The 16,070-nt window shown below is 35.1% G+C and overlaps 1 protein-coding gene across 1 annotated transcript; it reads right to left on the bottom strand.

Moving 5' to 3' along the window:
* Positions 1 to 3,940: 3,940 nt before the first annotated feature.
* Positions 3,941 to 11,961, bottom strand: LOC307124416 (interferon-induced protein 44-like). The gene is made up of 7 exons (XM_079813594.1): positions 11,766 to 11,961; positions 11,616 to 11,649; positions 6,468 to 6,672; positions 6,178 to 6,324; positions 5,920 to 6,091; positions 5,525 to 5,625; positions 3,941 to 5,406 (listed from the first exon to the last, which is right to left on the bottom strand). The coding sequence occupies exons 1-7, from the start codon at positions 11,812 to 11,814 to the stop codon at positions 5,236 to 5,238; spliced, it is 879 nt and encodes a 292-aa protein (XP_079669720.1). The 5' UTR covers positions 11,815 to 11,961; the 3' UTR covers positions 3,941 to 5,235.
* Between the last annotated feature and the right edge of the window lie 4,109 nt (positions 11,962 to 16,070).

Here is a 16,070-nt window from a genome sequence, read left to right on the forward strand (position 1 = left end):
GTGGAGAACAGGAAGACTTCTTAAAGAAAAACTAACAGGTCTGTGAGAGCCGTGTTCTTACTGGTTGGTAGGTGATCAAATACTTATGTCATGCAATAAAATGCAAATTAATTACTTAAAAATCATACAATGTGATTTTCTCGATTTTTAGATTCGGTCTCTCACAGTTGAAGTGTACCTATGATAAAAATGACAGACCTCTACATGCTTTGTAAGTAGGAAAACCTGCAAAATTGTGTATCAAATACTTGTTCTCCCCACTGTATAGGCTACTTCAATTTACTTTCAGTTTTGCAAGCTATATTTGTCAGATACTTGCATGCATAATGAAAAATGAGACCACACACACATACATGCATATTATTGCAAAATACTATGAAAACAGAAATATAAAAAGTTCATAAGTTAAATAATCTTTTGTATAATGGAGTGGTTCTGTAAGGCCAGCCCAATCATCCCAATGACGGTTTCCGATTAGCGGGTGAAGGAATTAATTTAATTCCAATTTACTTTTATCTGACTCCATTTTATCATGACCTCAAATTTAAGTTAGAATGGCGATTGGTTATTAGGTCAACTGTATAACAATTCAACTAAACATTTGATTGTTCTATTTAACTCTTTACTTTTATTGTAATCATTAATTCGCTTCTCAGAGTCGCACAGGGTCCTCGCACCGGCCGTTATGCGGGCCCACGATCACAAAGATCTAGTATGTACTTAACCCTGACAGAAACCTCTTTCAAATGTAAACATGAGTTCACAATGGGAATTTGCATTAATCAAGCCCTGTAGTAGTGTTAATTTCGTCAGACGAGACGAGACTAAATATGTTCGTTAACAACCTTTTTTTCCATGACGAAGACGAGACGATGACGAGACTGCACCAATGTCCAAAAACACTGACTAAGACTAAATTAACATGCATTATTGTTGACGAAAAAGGACGAGACTAAAATGTTTTGCATAAAATAAAAACTAAGATAAAATCTCTCTTCATTTTCGTCTACAATTGTCTCTACTTTTTCATCATGAGATGAATATTCAGCTGTTCAAAATATTCAGAAAGAGTTGGCGCTGTAGCTCGAGTGCAGTGCTGCGTCCCAATTCGCATACTATCCATACTAAATAGTATTCAAAAAAAGAATTAGTATGTCCCAAATCGTAGTATGTTGAAAAGAGTATTCCAAAGATTCCCGGATGGTCTACTATTTCCGGTCAGAGTCCGAAGTGCAGATCGATGCGCACTCTAACGGCTGATATTGCCCACAACCCATTGCGAGATGGACGAGGATTCGATTAGAACTACAAACGCGGATAAAAAGTGTCAAAAAACTACAAACATGACGGTTCCGCGAGTCCGACGGTTAAGTAGAGAGGATAAGATAAAGGGGTTTGAGTGAGCAATTATCAGTATTTAACCTGACAAAAAGACATTTATTCAATGTTAGCAACATTATATTTCACCTGCAGCAGCATTGAAAACTTTTGTAATGATACGTTTGGCCATTAACTTTGCAAACACATGAGGAGTCTCTGCATTAAAGACCCACGAATGGCAGGTCAACGTGCGACTACATTTCTCTCCGATACGGTAGGAAATTAAATTGAATGTGGAGGATTTGAACTGTGACGATGATTGACAGGGCAGTTTAACCGGTGACGGGGCGCACCTGCAAGTCCGTTAAAGATGACGAAGTAGTATGTCCCAAAGCTTGCATACTCTTCTGCTACACACTCAAAAGTATGTACTTTTTCTTCACAAAAAGAGTACATACTTTTAGGACGTAGTACAAGTAGGCGAATTGGGACGCAGCACAGGTCTCTCTCAGACTCCGCCTGTCATCTCGCGGCCGCGCGCGTGTGGTCACGTGGTTCCCGGAGCGCTCAATACTTCTAGCGCTGTGTCAGTACATGTGAATGTGAAAGCCGCGTAAGTTACACAACAGCTTCACTATACAGGTGTTTGCAGCAATGTTTGGTAAACTGTACAGCATAGTGTGCGTCAGCCACATTTACAGTATTGTTTTATTATGGAGAGTGGTGGAGATGCAACATTGTGAACATTAATATTAATGTTTTTCTTGTATTTAGCCCTCAGGTATTCCTTACTAATTAAGTCACACTTATACTCCTTGATGGTCAAATGTGACCATACACCTTAACTATTTTAAAAATAAATAGCCTATATTTTAATTCAATAATATTTATTGAATATTTTGAGGAGATCTTTTAGTACTAAATACTATTTGTGCAATACTTATGGTCCATTAATGACCACTTAAAATATTTTTCTTCTAATATTTTTATTATTTATATTACAATTAGTGTATTAATTAAGGTTAAAATAGAGAATTCCACTGCAAAGAGGCAAATTAGAGCCATTTCGTGGCTGGAAAAATAAAAACTTTCACTTGTAATGCCATTACCCACTGGAGCCTGTATGGCTCTTTAATAAATATACATGTAGTCTAGTTGCTCAAAGTATTGCAGATCATCATAACTGCTTACTTATTTGTGAAATTTTGAAATGTTAATAATAGTGAATAGTAAAGAATGCAAGCAAATATAATATAACCCCAAAAAAGTGTAAAAAACGTATTTTCCCTTATATGTAGAGTAGGCTATATACATATGAATTCATACTGAATCAAGATCGAAATCAATATTTGTGCCCATCGTCTCATAAGCTAATGCTGATTTTAGGCATCTACGCTGTAAATCAACCAGTTAGCTATGGTGTTGTGGCACAAACATTATGCAGGTTATATGTACTTTATGTAACTTATTTTGCCACAAAATATATTGAGTTTTCCTTTGACTAAAGCTAGACTAAAATGACTAGATGTTGGTCGACTAAAACTTGACTTAGTTGTCTTTTGACTAAAACTAGACTAAAATGACGAGACTTTTAGTCGACTAAAACGTGACTAACAAAAAAAGATATGTGAATGACTAAATATGACTAAAACTAACAAGGACATTTGGCACAAGACTAAGACTAAGACTAAATTAAAAATAGGTGACAAAATTAACACTACCCTGTAGACCTGTAATTTACACCTTATTGAGGACAGGAGGTAAAGACCAATTGGCAGAGGACACACCCACCACAATAAGCAAAATATCTCTAAACTCTTACAACCTGTTATCTTTTGCTTTACTTCTGTGGGAATGAGACCTTTGTACCAGTCACACTGAGACGTTTCAAATTATTCCAAACATAATATTGTATAGTACTTGTTCACATTAACTCATTTGGGTGAATTTCAGCATGTGGAGAGGAGAGATGAGGGTGAGGGGATGAAATATATATTAAGGTGATTGACTTTGTGTGGCTGAGCCTCGGGTGGGGATGCCACTTTCACAAGAGAGAGTTCAAATGTTAATTCCCTGAAACATCCTTTGTTTTCTCTGGAGTAATCGTTCCTTAGACCTTTTCTGAAATGTATTTTTTGGGTACTACTCTTTAATGTTAATAGAAGTAGTCAATGTAATTAAAATACCTTAATACCATAATGCATTAGCAAAACAATTGTCTAATAATAATTTGAAATGTTTAATTTTTCCCATGGAGTATTTTTTATAGATACAGTTTCATCGTCTGCACAAATATTCATTGGAGTAAAAAGTGTGACAATTCTTTCTCCCCTTTTCTCAAATATACTGCACACAATGAAATATATTTACATGTATAAAGTTTGTAGAGATATGATGTATAGATATGATACAAAAAGTACTTTGAAGTGGAGTGTTTGGGTAAAAAAATAAGTTAGCAATTGAGTATTTATTCAGAAATGGCTTAAAGGGATAGTTCTCACAGAAATTAAAATGTACTCATCCTCACCCAAATTACATTTTTGGGTCATCTACCCTTTTAATTGAACCTGTTAGGGTGTACCACCAGTCAAAATGTAAAATCAGTGACAAAAAAAGAAAAGACTATACAGTCCAGGATGTTTATTTTGGTGCAAAAATCAGTTTCCAAGAAAAGTGCAAAAAGCAATACAATATGACAATAAAGTAAAATATATCAAGTCAACAATATATATTGAAGAATCTAAAATAAGAGTGTCACTGCATTATTCCCAAATTAATAAAAGCATTTATTGGGTAGGGTTAGGGGTAGGTGTAGGGCTTTTATTGTCCTAGTAAGGCGGCATCCATTTAATAATTTCAAATAAATATAATCATTTACACTCTTTTATTGCATCGTGTTAATGTACAACAATACTGAGGTGCAAATAGTATGTATCTGTCAAAATACGGCAGTCAATATGTCAAATCAGTGATGAAAAAAAAAAGAATATACAGTCCTGGATGTTTATTTTGGTGCAAAAATCAGTTCAAAGGTTCAAAAAGTAATTCAATATAACAATAAAGTAAAATATATCAAGTAAAACAATATATATTGAAGAATCTAAAATAAGTGTCACTAGTCTAGAAATCTAGACGCACCCTAGCGGCAGCAAATTTATTTTGCCACAAGTGTAGTCTAGCAAATCTCGGTAGACCTGCGAGCTGGAAAACCCAAACTCTGGTCAGGCCAATCACATCGTGTATAGAGTCAGTGTGCGGGCTTAACATAATGACGGCATGTCACGGCAGAGTTGCAGAGGTTCTGCGTGCTACTCGTAAACAAAGAAGCTGACGAACAGCGGTCTTTCGAATCGGCTTTGGCCTCGACTCTGGAAGACTTAGAGTTAAGCTTTTCTTTGAGAAAAGAACAAAGAACGGCACTGAAGTCATTCTTAAGAAAAGAAGATGTGTTCGGAGTTTTGCCGACCGGATACTAAGTTTAATAGTTTAATCTATCAACTAACGTTAGCTCCACTTCACCTTCTTCGTTGCTCTGGTTGGTTGTAGAGCTATCCAATTGCGTGCAGAGGGAATTTGAAAGACAACCGTTTATCCCGCCTCTCGAATTGAGCCCTGCCAATGGTGTGTTCCCAGACCAAACATCTTGATGTGGGTCTGGCTTGTCACTGCATTATTCCCAAATTATTTATATGTGTAATTTAATAGTAGTTTTAATGTTGTTACATGTACATCTTTTCTTTAAAAAAATCAAATTCTGAATCTTTCAGTTAATTTTCTGTTAAGTCTCAGATTAAATTTTAAATTACACATAATCCTCCCTACAGTCATTTTAAATCACATGTTATAAAATGTTATTTGTATCACATTCAAAGAATGACCCACTCCAAATGCATTAATGTATATATGTGATTTTTGTCAGTAACTTTGACTGTCCACCAATCTATCATCGGCAATATGAACAATCTGTTCAAGTGCCTTTAGTATCAGAACATCAACGTCATCCTCTGTGTCAATCTCATCATGGTAGTTTTTCACTGGGAAGATGTTTGACAATGGCAAGCCAATATTGGCACTGCACAGGTCCATCTGGACAGGAACAGAATGTTAGGTCAGAAAATCAGATGTGGCTGTTAGACATAATCAGATCAACATGGGCAAATACTTGCAATATGGCAAATTGTAACACAGGTTGATGATATCACACCTTCTCTTTGATCTTCTTGCTAGTGTAGATCTTTCTTAGATCATCGTTGACCAGTGGACATGCTTCATCCACTTTGGTCATGACAATCACTTGAGGAATCCCTACAGCAAATGCAGAGGCAATGTAAAAGTTCAATAACAAAACCTTTGAGCATTTGTGGCAGTTTGTTGTACATATTTACATAACTAACCCACAAACATTGTCTGGGTCATATAAATAATTAAACAGAAAAGTTGAGCCTTGACACATGCTCTGCACTTGGCATTAAAATGCAGCCTGTCTCTGGATTTTGTCCACAACACACACAACGCACACAAACCCAACACATTTCATGCCCTCTTCTCTCTCCACTTATGAATGAAAATCATAATCAAACTTTCAGGGGTCAGTTTTACCCTTATCACTGATTCTCTGGCGGATGATCTTCAACTTGTCAAAAAGTTTAGCATCTGTGAATTGGACTTTATCTGCGTCTATGACGTAAACCAGACAGAAAGCCTGATCGGAGAGGGCAGGGTCACTGGTGTAAAGTTCATCCTTGTGTGTGAGTCCCTCCTTCTCATTGAACTAAAATTGGGAATTCAACAAAATATGTTAAATGTCAAACCTACACATACAAACTTTGTTAAAATGTTAATGTAGTGATTTATTACTTTATAGCCGTCCTTCACATGGCCAAACACAATATTGATGATGTCATCTGTTTGCGACCCAGCCAACACCTCAGGTTCTAAGCCCATTATGTCCTTGAAGACGAAGGGCAAAGATTTTGTCCCTCTTCTGATGGTGTATCCTTTGAGCTACAAATGAAGACCAAAAATATAGAAGCAAATCCTCACATGATCATCTAAAATGCTCAATGCTCAAGAGTGGGTCAAATGACATTTCTGGGTCTTTTAGAAAACATTCTTCTTCAACTTCTGTATAGGTAACAAATGCCTACCTTTTGTGTGAAACTATGACTGTCACCAGCAGATGTATCAACTAGTGCTCTAGAGGAGATCCTTCCTTGAAAGACACTTTCGATGGAGTTAATAAAGCTGGACTTTCCTGCTCCAATTTGTCCAGCTACCAGAATCTTGATGTCCTTTACATCTGGATTACTTGGAGAGAAGTTTTCCAACTTTTCTTTTAGAGCTTCTTTTTGTCTGTCAAATCAAAACACAATTTTACAGAACTTCACATAAAGCAGATTTTTTTCAATGTGGCACAATGGAGTCTTATTTGGAATAGCATTACCACACTACACTTTTTAAAATGAAATTATATAATGCTAATTTCCCTTTATACGCAACACAATTGTGCACTTCTTTTTGGGAATTTAGGTCATTTAGATCTTATGTAAATTTCTCCAGTGTTTGTATGAGCAAGTATGGAAACTTTTGGAACTTCACTACAGTTTTGTTGAAACAAGTTAAAACAAAGAAAATGTGATAAGTTATCATGTTTGTGGGCCAAACTTTTACCGTTTGGTGTAAAAAGAAAAATGTAAAATCGTGCTATGACAATAATGGCCAGTAGATGGAAGTGTTCTAAAATTATGTCATTAATGACTCACCCTCATGTCGTTCCACACCCGTAAGATCTCCATCTTCGGAACACAGTTACTAGTAAGAATTACAATTAGAGAGCTCTGCAATTGAATTGTTACTAAGAATTCAATTGCAGAGCTCTCTAATTCAATTACAGAGCTCTGCAATTATACATTTCTTTAATTTGTTTTTTTACTAGTAAAAATTCAATTAGAGAGCTCTACAATTGAATTGTTACTAGTAAGAATTGATTTAGAGAGCTCTACAATTGTAATTGTTAGTAATAATTTGATTAGAGAGCTCTCTAATTGGAATTCTTACTAGTAACAATTGAATTAGAGAGCTCTCTAATTCAATTCTTACTAGTAAAAATGCAATTGCAGAGCTCTCTAATTGTAATTGTTACAAGTAAGAATTGAATTGTAGAGCTCTCTAATTGGAATTCTTACTAGTAACAATTCAATTGTAGAGCTCTCTAATTAAAAATGAATGGAAGTCAATGGAGACATACTACTAGTAACAATTCATTTGTAGAGCTCTCTAATTAGAATTGTTACTAGTAAGAATTTAATTAGAGAGCTCTGTAATTGGAATTGTTACTAGTAAGAATTGAATTAGAGAGCTCTGTATTGGAATTGTTACTAGTAAGAACTGAATTAGAGAGCTCTCTAATCATAATTGTTACTAGTAATAATTGAATTATAGAGCTCTTTAATTTAATTGTTACTAGTAAAAATATAATTACGACGAGTAACGCTGGAACGTTTTTATGCTGAAACGGCCTTCCATACCCAATAACGATGTATCTTAGCTCTAAAGAGCATGTTCTACGAGCGAAGTTACGATCACTCGCAGCAATTCCACGTGCGTTTCCCAAAAATGTAATTAGCATGAACGCGCGAGAACGCGCTCTAAGTGCTACTTAAGAGTCGCTGTCCATTTGCGAAGTGCTGAAATATAACCTTATATGGAATCGTTTCCTCTGAACGTTTCACCTAATAATTGTCATCTGCTGTGGATTAGCAATCAAAACACGTCTATATAAAGCAACTACCTACAGGCTGAGGCACTGACAAAATGGCTGAACAAAAAAAAACAAGAGAAGATACCTTTCAAAAAGACGAAAATAAATATCCTCATTTAATTCAGATGTGTATTTATAATTTTTTTGTTTGTTACATGCCCTCATAAAAAATTAAAATAATATCCAGTGATCACAAAGTCAGTTTCCACAAAAATATTAAGCAGCAGAACTGTTTTTTTTAATCAACATGGATAATAATGAGAATATTAAAATTAAAATAATAATAAACAAAAGTGTACAATAAAGTACAATCAAAACCGTATAGTATTATCACAATGCACTTGAATAAAGTTAAAGGTGTAATCTGCCGGTTGTCCTGTAGGTGACCTCATAACTCTGTCTTCTTACGATACACTTAGAGCTTTACCCCCAATTTCCACCGGCTGCGTTACGGCTGTGGAACGGCTCCGCTGCGTGACAGCTCCGTGTTCCGTCGTCCGTCAATACCCACCAGGTCCGGATTTGTTGCGGAACGGCTGCGGTCATGACTGACAGCTGACGTCACGAGGCCCCATGTAATCTCGCGAATTCTGGTGTGATCGCGCGATATTTAACCTGTATAGCTTTATAACTCCTCATTACGAGTACATAACTAGCTATTTGCTTTCTATCTTTATTTCTTGGACAAAAATAGTGACTTATCATCCACACCAATCACTTCTGCTATAGTTTTCCACGCCGCATCCTTTTTAATGTTGTCCTTATAAAAAGGATGTGAGGGGTCATAGACGATGGGTTGATTCTGTACCTCAATAATCAGCATTTCTTCATCCATCGTGTCAACGGGGTTAAAACAAGCCTGTCTCCGCCCATTATGACGTTTTCAAGTTGTAGTGTAGGGAAATATGAGCGCTGTATATTTTATTTTGAAAATTAAACGGATCTTTTATTTTGTTTCTGGCTGTTCTGTTTTGTCACTCGACTTCCTGTCCTGCGTACTCTGCCCTGTAGTGCTGTGGAGCGCTCCGGCATCCGGCAAAAATAGAAGCTCTGCGTATCTGATGCGGAGGGCTGCGGATCGCCGGAGTCGGAACGCAGCTGTAACGCATTCAGTGGAAATACACTCATTGACTTTAATGGAAACCTATTGACTCCGCCGCCGTGACGGAGCCGTAACACAGCCGGTGTAAATTGGGGGTCACGATTACTGCAGAGCACTCGTAGATCTACGATCATTTTCAAGTGCTACTTAAGTTACGATGCTTTTGGGAAACAGACCTTAATATTAAGATCACTCGTACGATCGTTTTTACGATCAATTTAGGCTTACGATGCTTTTGGGAAACGCAGCCCAGAGCAGTTCCTTATTCTCAGTGTCGCAGAATTGGTTCTGTGAATTTCCTCTGTGAAATTCAGTTGTGTTTTTATTTTATCTATAAAATCATTACTGTGCTTTAATTAATTTTATTTAATGCAAATATATATATATATATATATATATATATATATATATATATATATATATATATATATATATATATATATATATATATATTAGGGCTGTCAAAAGATGAATCGCGATTAATCGCATCCAAAATAAACGTTTGTGTTTACATACTAAATGTGTGTGTACTCTGTTAATTATTGTTTATATATAAATACACACACAAGCATGTATATATTTAAGAAAAAAAATGTTTATATATAAAACATTTATATTTATATATATTATAGATTATATAAATGTATATACAGTATATACATGCAAATATTTCTTAAATATATAAATGAATGTGTGTGTATTTATATATAAATAATAATTAACAGAGTACACACACATATATTATGTAAACACAAACTTTTATTTTGGATGCGATTAATCTTTTGACAAGATTAGGTGACTCACATTGCGTCCCTGTATGTTTTTATATATATATATATAAAATATATATATAAAACATACAGGGACGCAATGTGAGTCACCTAATCTTGTCTGTCTTTTCGTGTGATTGAAACACCCGATGCCTTGCATAAAACATGACTTTATTTCTAAAGTTAATGAATATAGTTAATTAAACATTAATTTGTCTCTATATGCATGTGCATTCTAAAGAATGTGTAGTTATGTGCGCAGGAGCATAGCTACTTTACAAAGTGACAAAACCAACTTGCCTGGCATAATACAGAGCGTTATTAGTCATTTTCAAGGATCTGTGTGAACAGGGGTCGTTTTGATAACATCTATAAAATAATTCTTTTTTTTTTCCATTTTTAGCACATTGTTGTCGTGTTTAAACGTACCCTTAGACATACCCATAAAATGAAATATAGTTTTTATTTTTCAGATTGCATATTTAAAAAGGCATTGAATGAGGATAGTTTTTATTTTTCAGATTACATATTTAAAAAGGCATTGAATGAGGAAACCATTTTTTTTATAACATATTCATCATTCATTAGACTATATGTTCAATTATTAGCCTATTTTTTACAATATAAAAAATAAAATCAACTGTTGAACACAAAACATATAAGGCATGCCTAACTGAATGGATTGATATCACTTCTTGTTACCAAATCACTTATCTGGGCTGGATTTCCTGAAACCTTCTTAACACTACGTTGTTCTTAAGTTATACCTTAAGGTGTATCTTAACATTAATACGTGTTTCCAGAAACGATCTTAGTTAAGTTATATCTTTATAGTCTTTGTAGCGCGCTAAGAGACAACGTTATCGTGAACGCATGGGAAATGCAACCCAGATCATTTCAATGCCAATATTACCATTATTGCTCAACTTCTGAGGATAAAATAGACCATGAAATTGATAAAAATGTATAATTTTCTTCTTCTTGTAATTTTCACCAAGTAAAATGTTAGATACATTTTCATGCTAAAATAAATTATGAAATGATTAATGTTATAATATCATATAAGTTACATCACACGTGATCATGGCCAATCATAATTTTCCACTTCCGAGTGAGTCCCCTATAAAATGCCTTGCTGTAGCTATACAACGGAAGACTTGAGCAGAATTAGGCCTACTTCAGATATATTGTTATGCACAAGATTGTGGTCATTCTTAAGACAACAAATAATTCAAGTTGGTAAAACGTATGAGATACCAATAATATTTTACAGGGAAATAAAATTCTTAGCTCACACATTGCACTTTTACCTGAACAGATCATTTTGAGTGTTAAGACTTAGGCCCGAACCCAGAGTATCCCTCCCTAGAACTACACTGTATTATATTATGGATTGTGTTGACGTCTAATAAGAGTTTATTAAATCAAAGTGAGGAGATGGGGTGGTCAAATAAAATGGTCAACAAAAGAAGGTAAATCTACTGTATATATACACCTCTTATTGTTGATTAAATTGATTAGCTTAATGTGCTCCACTTGTGTTTAATTAGGTTTAATTATCTGAACATGCTCCTCCCGAAACCTGTTAATAAAACATCACATAAAAACGAAATAAAGTACTGGTCTGCATAGACGGAATAGCTTATGTACAAGTATAGCTTACCCCCAGTCAAATATCCTCCATGGTTTATTCAGTTCTATGGAAAACATATAGGCTAGCAATTAGTTTAACAGCAATTTCTCTCTGAGAAGTATTTACGGTGTGTGAATGTGTTCTGTATAATAAATAATTATGGAAGAAAGTCCCTCTTACCTGGCTTTGGTTCTGGTTGATGCACTTCTTGTGACCCTGATGATCCCATTTTGTTCTTTTGTTTGTTTGTTTTTTCTGCCTTCGATATATTTAAATCAGCTCTGTCCTGGAGCACAGTTGACTTCTCACTTTGTGAAAACAGCAAGTGAAAATAGACCTACGCCAGACCCTTTATATATATCTCTCCAGTGAGCCCCTGCCCCTTTTGTGCCCCTCCTATTAACCAACATTAACCATGATACACTTGTTATTGTATATTAATATTTTAATCTTTGTCAATGTTAGTTAATAAAAATACAGCTGTTCATTGTTTGTTCATGTTACTTGACTACGTAATATTCTCGCGCATGCGTCGTGGAGGCACACACGGAAGGCAATAACAAGTTGGATAAAGGTGTTATTTTGATTTTTTTTGCGCACAAAAACTATTGTCGTCGCATCGTAAAATTATTGTAGAGCCACTGTGGTGAGATGGACTTTGTAACGACGTTTTAAGTGCCTTTCATGGATCTTGGAAGTGTCAATGTATTGAATGCCAATGGAGGCCTATCTGAAGCCTTTCTCAGCCATCAGCTTTCAACTAAAATATCTTCATTTGTGTTCCGAATATGAACGGAGGTCTGACGGGTGTCGAACGACATGAGGGTGAGTAATTAATGACAGAATTTTCATTTTTGGGTGAACTAACCCTTTAATCTTGGACTAAATCGGCCACCGTAGGAGTTAAAACAAAATTGGAATTGAGAGGAACAGAAACTAATATTCACTGGATGGTCATATACCTTTTCACCGCTAGATGGGGGAAAATATCACACATGTGTAGCTTTAACAAATGTAGTTAACTAATGAAATCTTATTGTAAAATGTTACCTATTTCATGATAGCAAATACTTCCATACTTACAATACAGGTTTACAACATCAACAAAACTGAACATGAATTCCTTATAATTACCTGATTGATTCTCACTGTTTTGTTTAGCAAAGTAAAAGTAAATAATTATGTATATATATATATATATATATATATATATATATATATATATATATATATATATATATATATATATATATATATATATATATATATATATATATATATATATATATATATAGTAATATTATCATAATTTCCCTGTTTTTGTTTGATGTGTTATGCATTCTATTTGTATCAATGTCTTATCATTGAATGCCAATGAAATATGCAATATTTTTATTAATATTTAAAAAAAAAAAATTGTGCCCTTTTTGGTCCCTCTGCCCCTGAGGAGGTCTGTGCATGCCACTGATTGAAACAATCAATGATACATGTCTGTTGTTGTTCTAACTACAAGCTATATTATGACAGCTATATTTCTAGTCTACCCGGAATAACTAGATAGTCATTTGTGACTCTAAAGAAGATTTAAATTCAATTGACATTACATTGACATAAGGGAATAAAAGAAGACACTGAAAGCTGTTTGTTTCTTTATTACGTTTATTGGTATTGTTGTGGAATGTTCACATGTTCACATAGTGATAACTTGAAAATCTGTTTGGTTATGTACGGTAATATATAGAGCAACTTATATCTGTTTGTGACATGCTAGCTAATAAGGGAAATAAGGTAGACAGAGTGAGTCAATAGACACAGAGTGCATTCATGCTATATTACTTGTTGCGCAGTTGTTAATAAAATTAACAGAAATGGAGCAACGCTTGTATCGCCTCATCTGTACATGCCATCCTAGCAGTACACACCCAGGCTCTTATCAACTAAATAAACTGAGATAAGCAGAAGCCATGATTAGAAGGCCTATTCCTAAGAAAAGGAAAGGGAATTGGTGAAAGGGAAAAAACAGTCTGTTAATCAGCTGGCACCTTGCACAAGGAGGGCAAGACACAAAAGGTCATTGCAAAAGAGGCTGGCTGTTCACAGAGCTCTGTGTCCATGCACATTAATAGAGAGGCGAAGGGAAGGAAAAGATGTGGTTTCCTGTAGCTCAAAAGAGTAGAGCATGGCGCTAGCAACGCCAAAGTCAAGGGTTCGATTCCCAGGGAAAGCAAGAATTGACAAAATGTAAAATGTGTACCTTGAATGCAATGTAAGTCGCTTTGGATAAAAGCGTCTGCCAAATGTTAATGTTAATCATCCTTATTGGAAAATGATTGAGATACACAAAACAAGTTCAAAGTCCTGAGTGCTTTCAACCAAAAAACCAATCACTCACAGGGCTCCAGACTAACTTTTTTCACTAGGAGCACAGTGGCCCCCAACTGAAAATTTTAGGGGCACAACCAGAAAATTTAGGGGCGCACACCGTAAATCAACATGCTAACCAAATCTACTAATTTCCACTGTATTACTAATAGGGATGGGTATTGTTAAGGTTTTAACGGTATTACTACACTTGCCGATACTGCTTATCGATCCGGTACTTTAACAGTATTCTTATTGGTTCTTTTTATTATACAGTTTTTATGAAAAAAAAAAAAAAAACATAATTAAGAACATAATTAACATGGCTTAATAATCTGAAAAGTAAAATATCTATAGCAAAAGAAACAGCAATGTTTGAACAAAAAACATCTATTTGTAAATGGACCAGTGTGCAGGCATTCGAAAGGTCTGCTAACATTAATATGACTTAGAAAGAACAAACCTACAAAGAAATCTAATAAAGTAATGAAATGTAAAATAACTGCATAGTTTTCACTGTATAAATTGATAGATTAATGCTTATAAAAGCTAAAGTTATTAATTCAAGAGATGTGAATATTTGCCTTTTGTTCGATTCGAATTAATGGCTCAATCGTCAGCAGGTTTGTTAGACGCTGCCCCTTTAAGACCGAATGCAGAACTAATAATATCATATTCTCCTATTTCTCCAAACTATTTACGCCCATTTAAGATATAAACTGTTAAAGGAACTACTCTCCAACCTGGTCATTTTGTCACAGGCTATTTGTTGTTTATTTGATGGTTTAGACGCGCACACGAAGCCTAAAATATAAAGTGCAAGTCGGTCCATTTCGCAGCACACACACATAAGCCGCCTTAAAGTTGGAAACAGCGTCTCTTGCGCGGATTATTGTGCATTTAATAGCTCTTTATTATCAAACACATCCCGCAGTTTAGCAACAGACTGCAGTTTACAACAACTGATTCTGACGTTAAGTTTAGGTTTAGGGAGAAATGACTGCGCAAGGCTGTGAAGGGAAGGATGTCGCGCTCGACGGAACACGGCTATAGGAATAGTTTTACCTCATATCTTCTTTTAAATTCTTGGAAACCGATATCGAAAATAAAATTAGATTAATATCACAGCACATCCCTAAAGTTTAAGCAGACTAAACTTTTGTGTAGTTCTCTTGGCCATCGTCACTCATTAAGCTGATGACGTGTTGTGTTCGCTGTTGCTCCACGTGAGAGAGCTCACTCGCTTTCTCTCTCTCCTGGATTGCGAATAGCAAAAATGCATCACGGACAAATGGTTTAATATTATCTCATATAGAAACGGCTGGCAAAGATAAATTTTACGTCTAGATATAACGTCTATCAATTATAAATAATAACTGTATTTTCTTAATTTCTCCAGTACCGACAGCAGGCAAATTTACTGGTCGCACATGTGCGACTGGATGTAAAATTCAGTCGCACACTCTCAAATTTTAGTCGCAAGGGTGGAGCCCTGACTCATTCTGCAATCAGCCAACTGTACATAAATATCACATAAAACACTTTGTCCTGAGAGCTTTGTCCTGTTGAAAGGTGAACATTCAGCCTAATCTGAATGTAATTTAAAAAGGAAAGGTGACAGTGGTAAACATGCCTCTGTCCCAACTTTCTTTGGAGTGTTTTGCAGCCATTAAAATCTAAATCTGTTTACAAAATGCATTTAAGGTGGTCAGTCAAAACATAAGAAAACTTTTCTTTGTTTTTTTGTCAGTTAAATAAAGGTTCAATAGAATTAACAAATCACAGTTTATTGATTTTATTGCATTTTACAAAATGTCATAATTTTCCTGGAAATGGGGTTGTATAAGATCAGACGGCATTGTCTGAAAAACAGAAACTGTTCATAACAAGTTTACAAGATCAGGCAGCATTTACTGTAAATAGAAACTGAAAGTGATTTGGAAGTAATTTGGACATGACTTTACAGTCCTGTCCCCTGCGGTACATAAAATGTAGATGGGCTCACAAAATACAAAATACTGTATAAAGCGAGTTGCAAATGAGAATTCAATATGATGCATACATTGGATGATGGTTCTACCCCTTAATGTATACTTATGTGTTTCATAGTAGTTGAGTATAATT

Source organism: Gobio gobio (assembly GCF_949357685.1).
Source record: "Gobio gobio genome assembly, chromosome: 3".
Classification (NCBI taxonomy): domain Eukaryota; kingdom Metazoa; phylum Chordata; class Actinopteri; order Cypriniformes; family Gobionidae; genus Gobio; species Gobio gobio.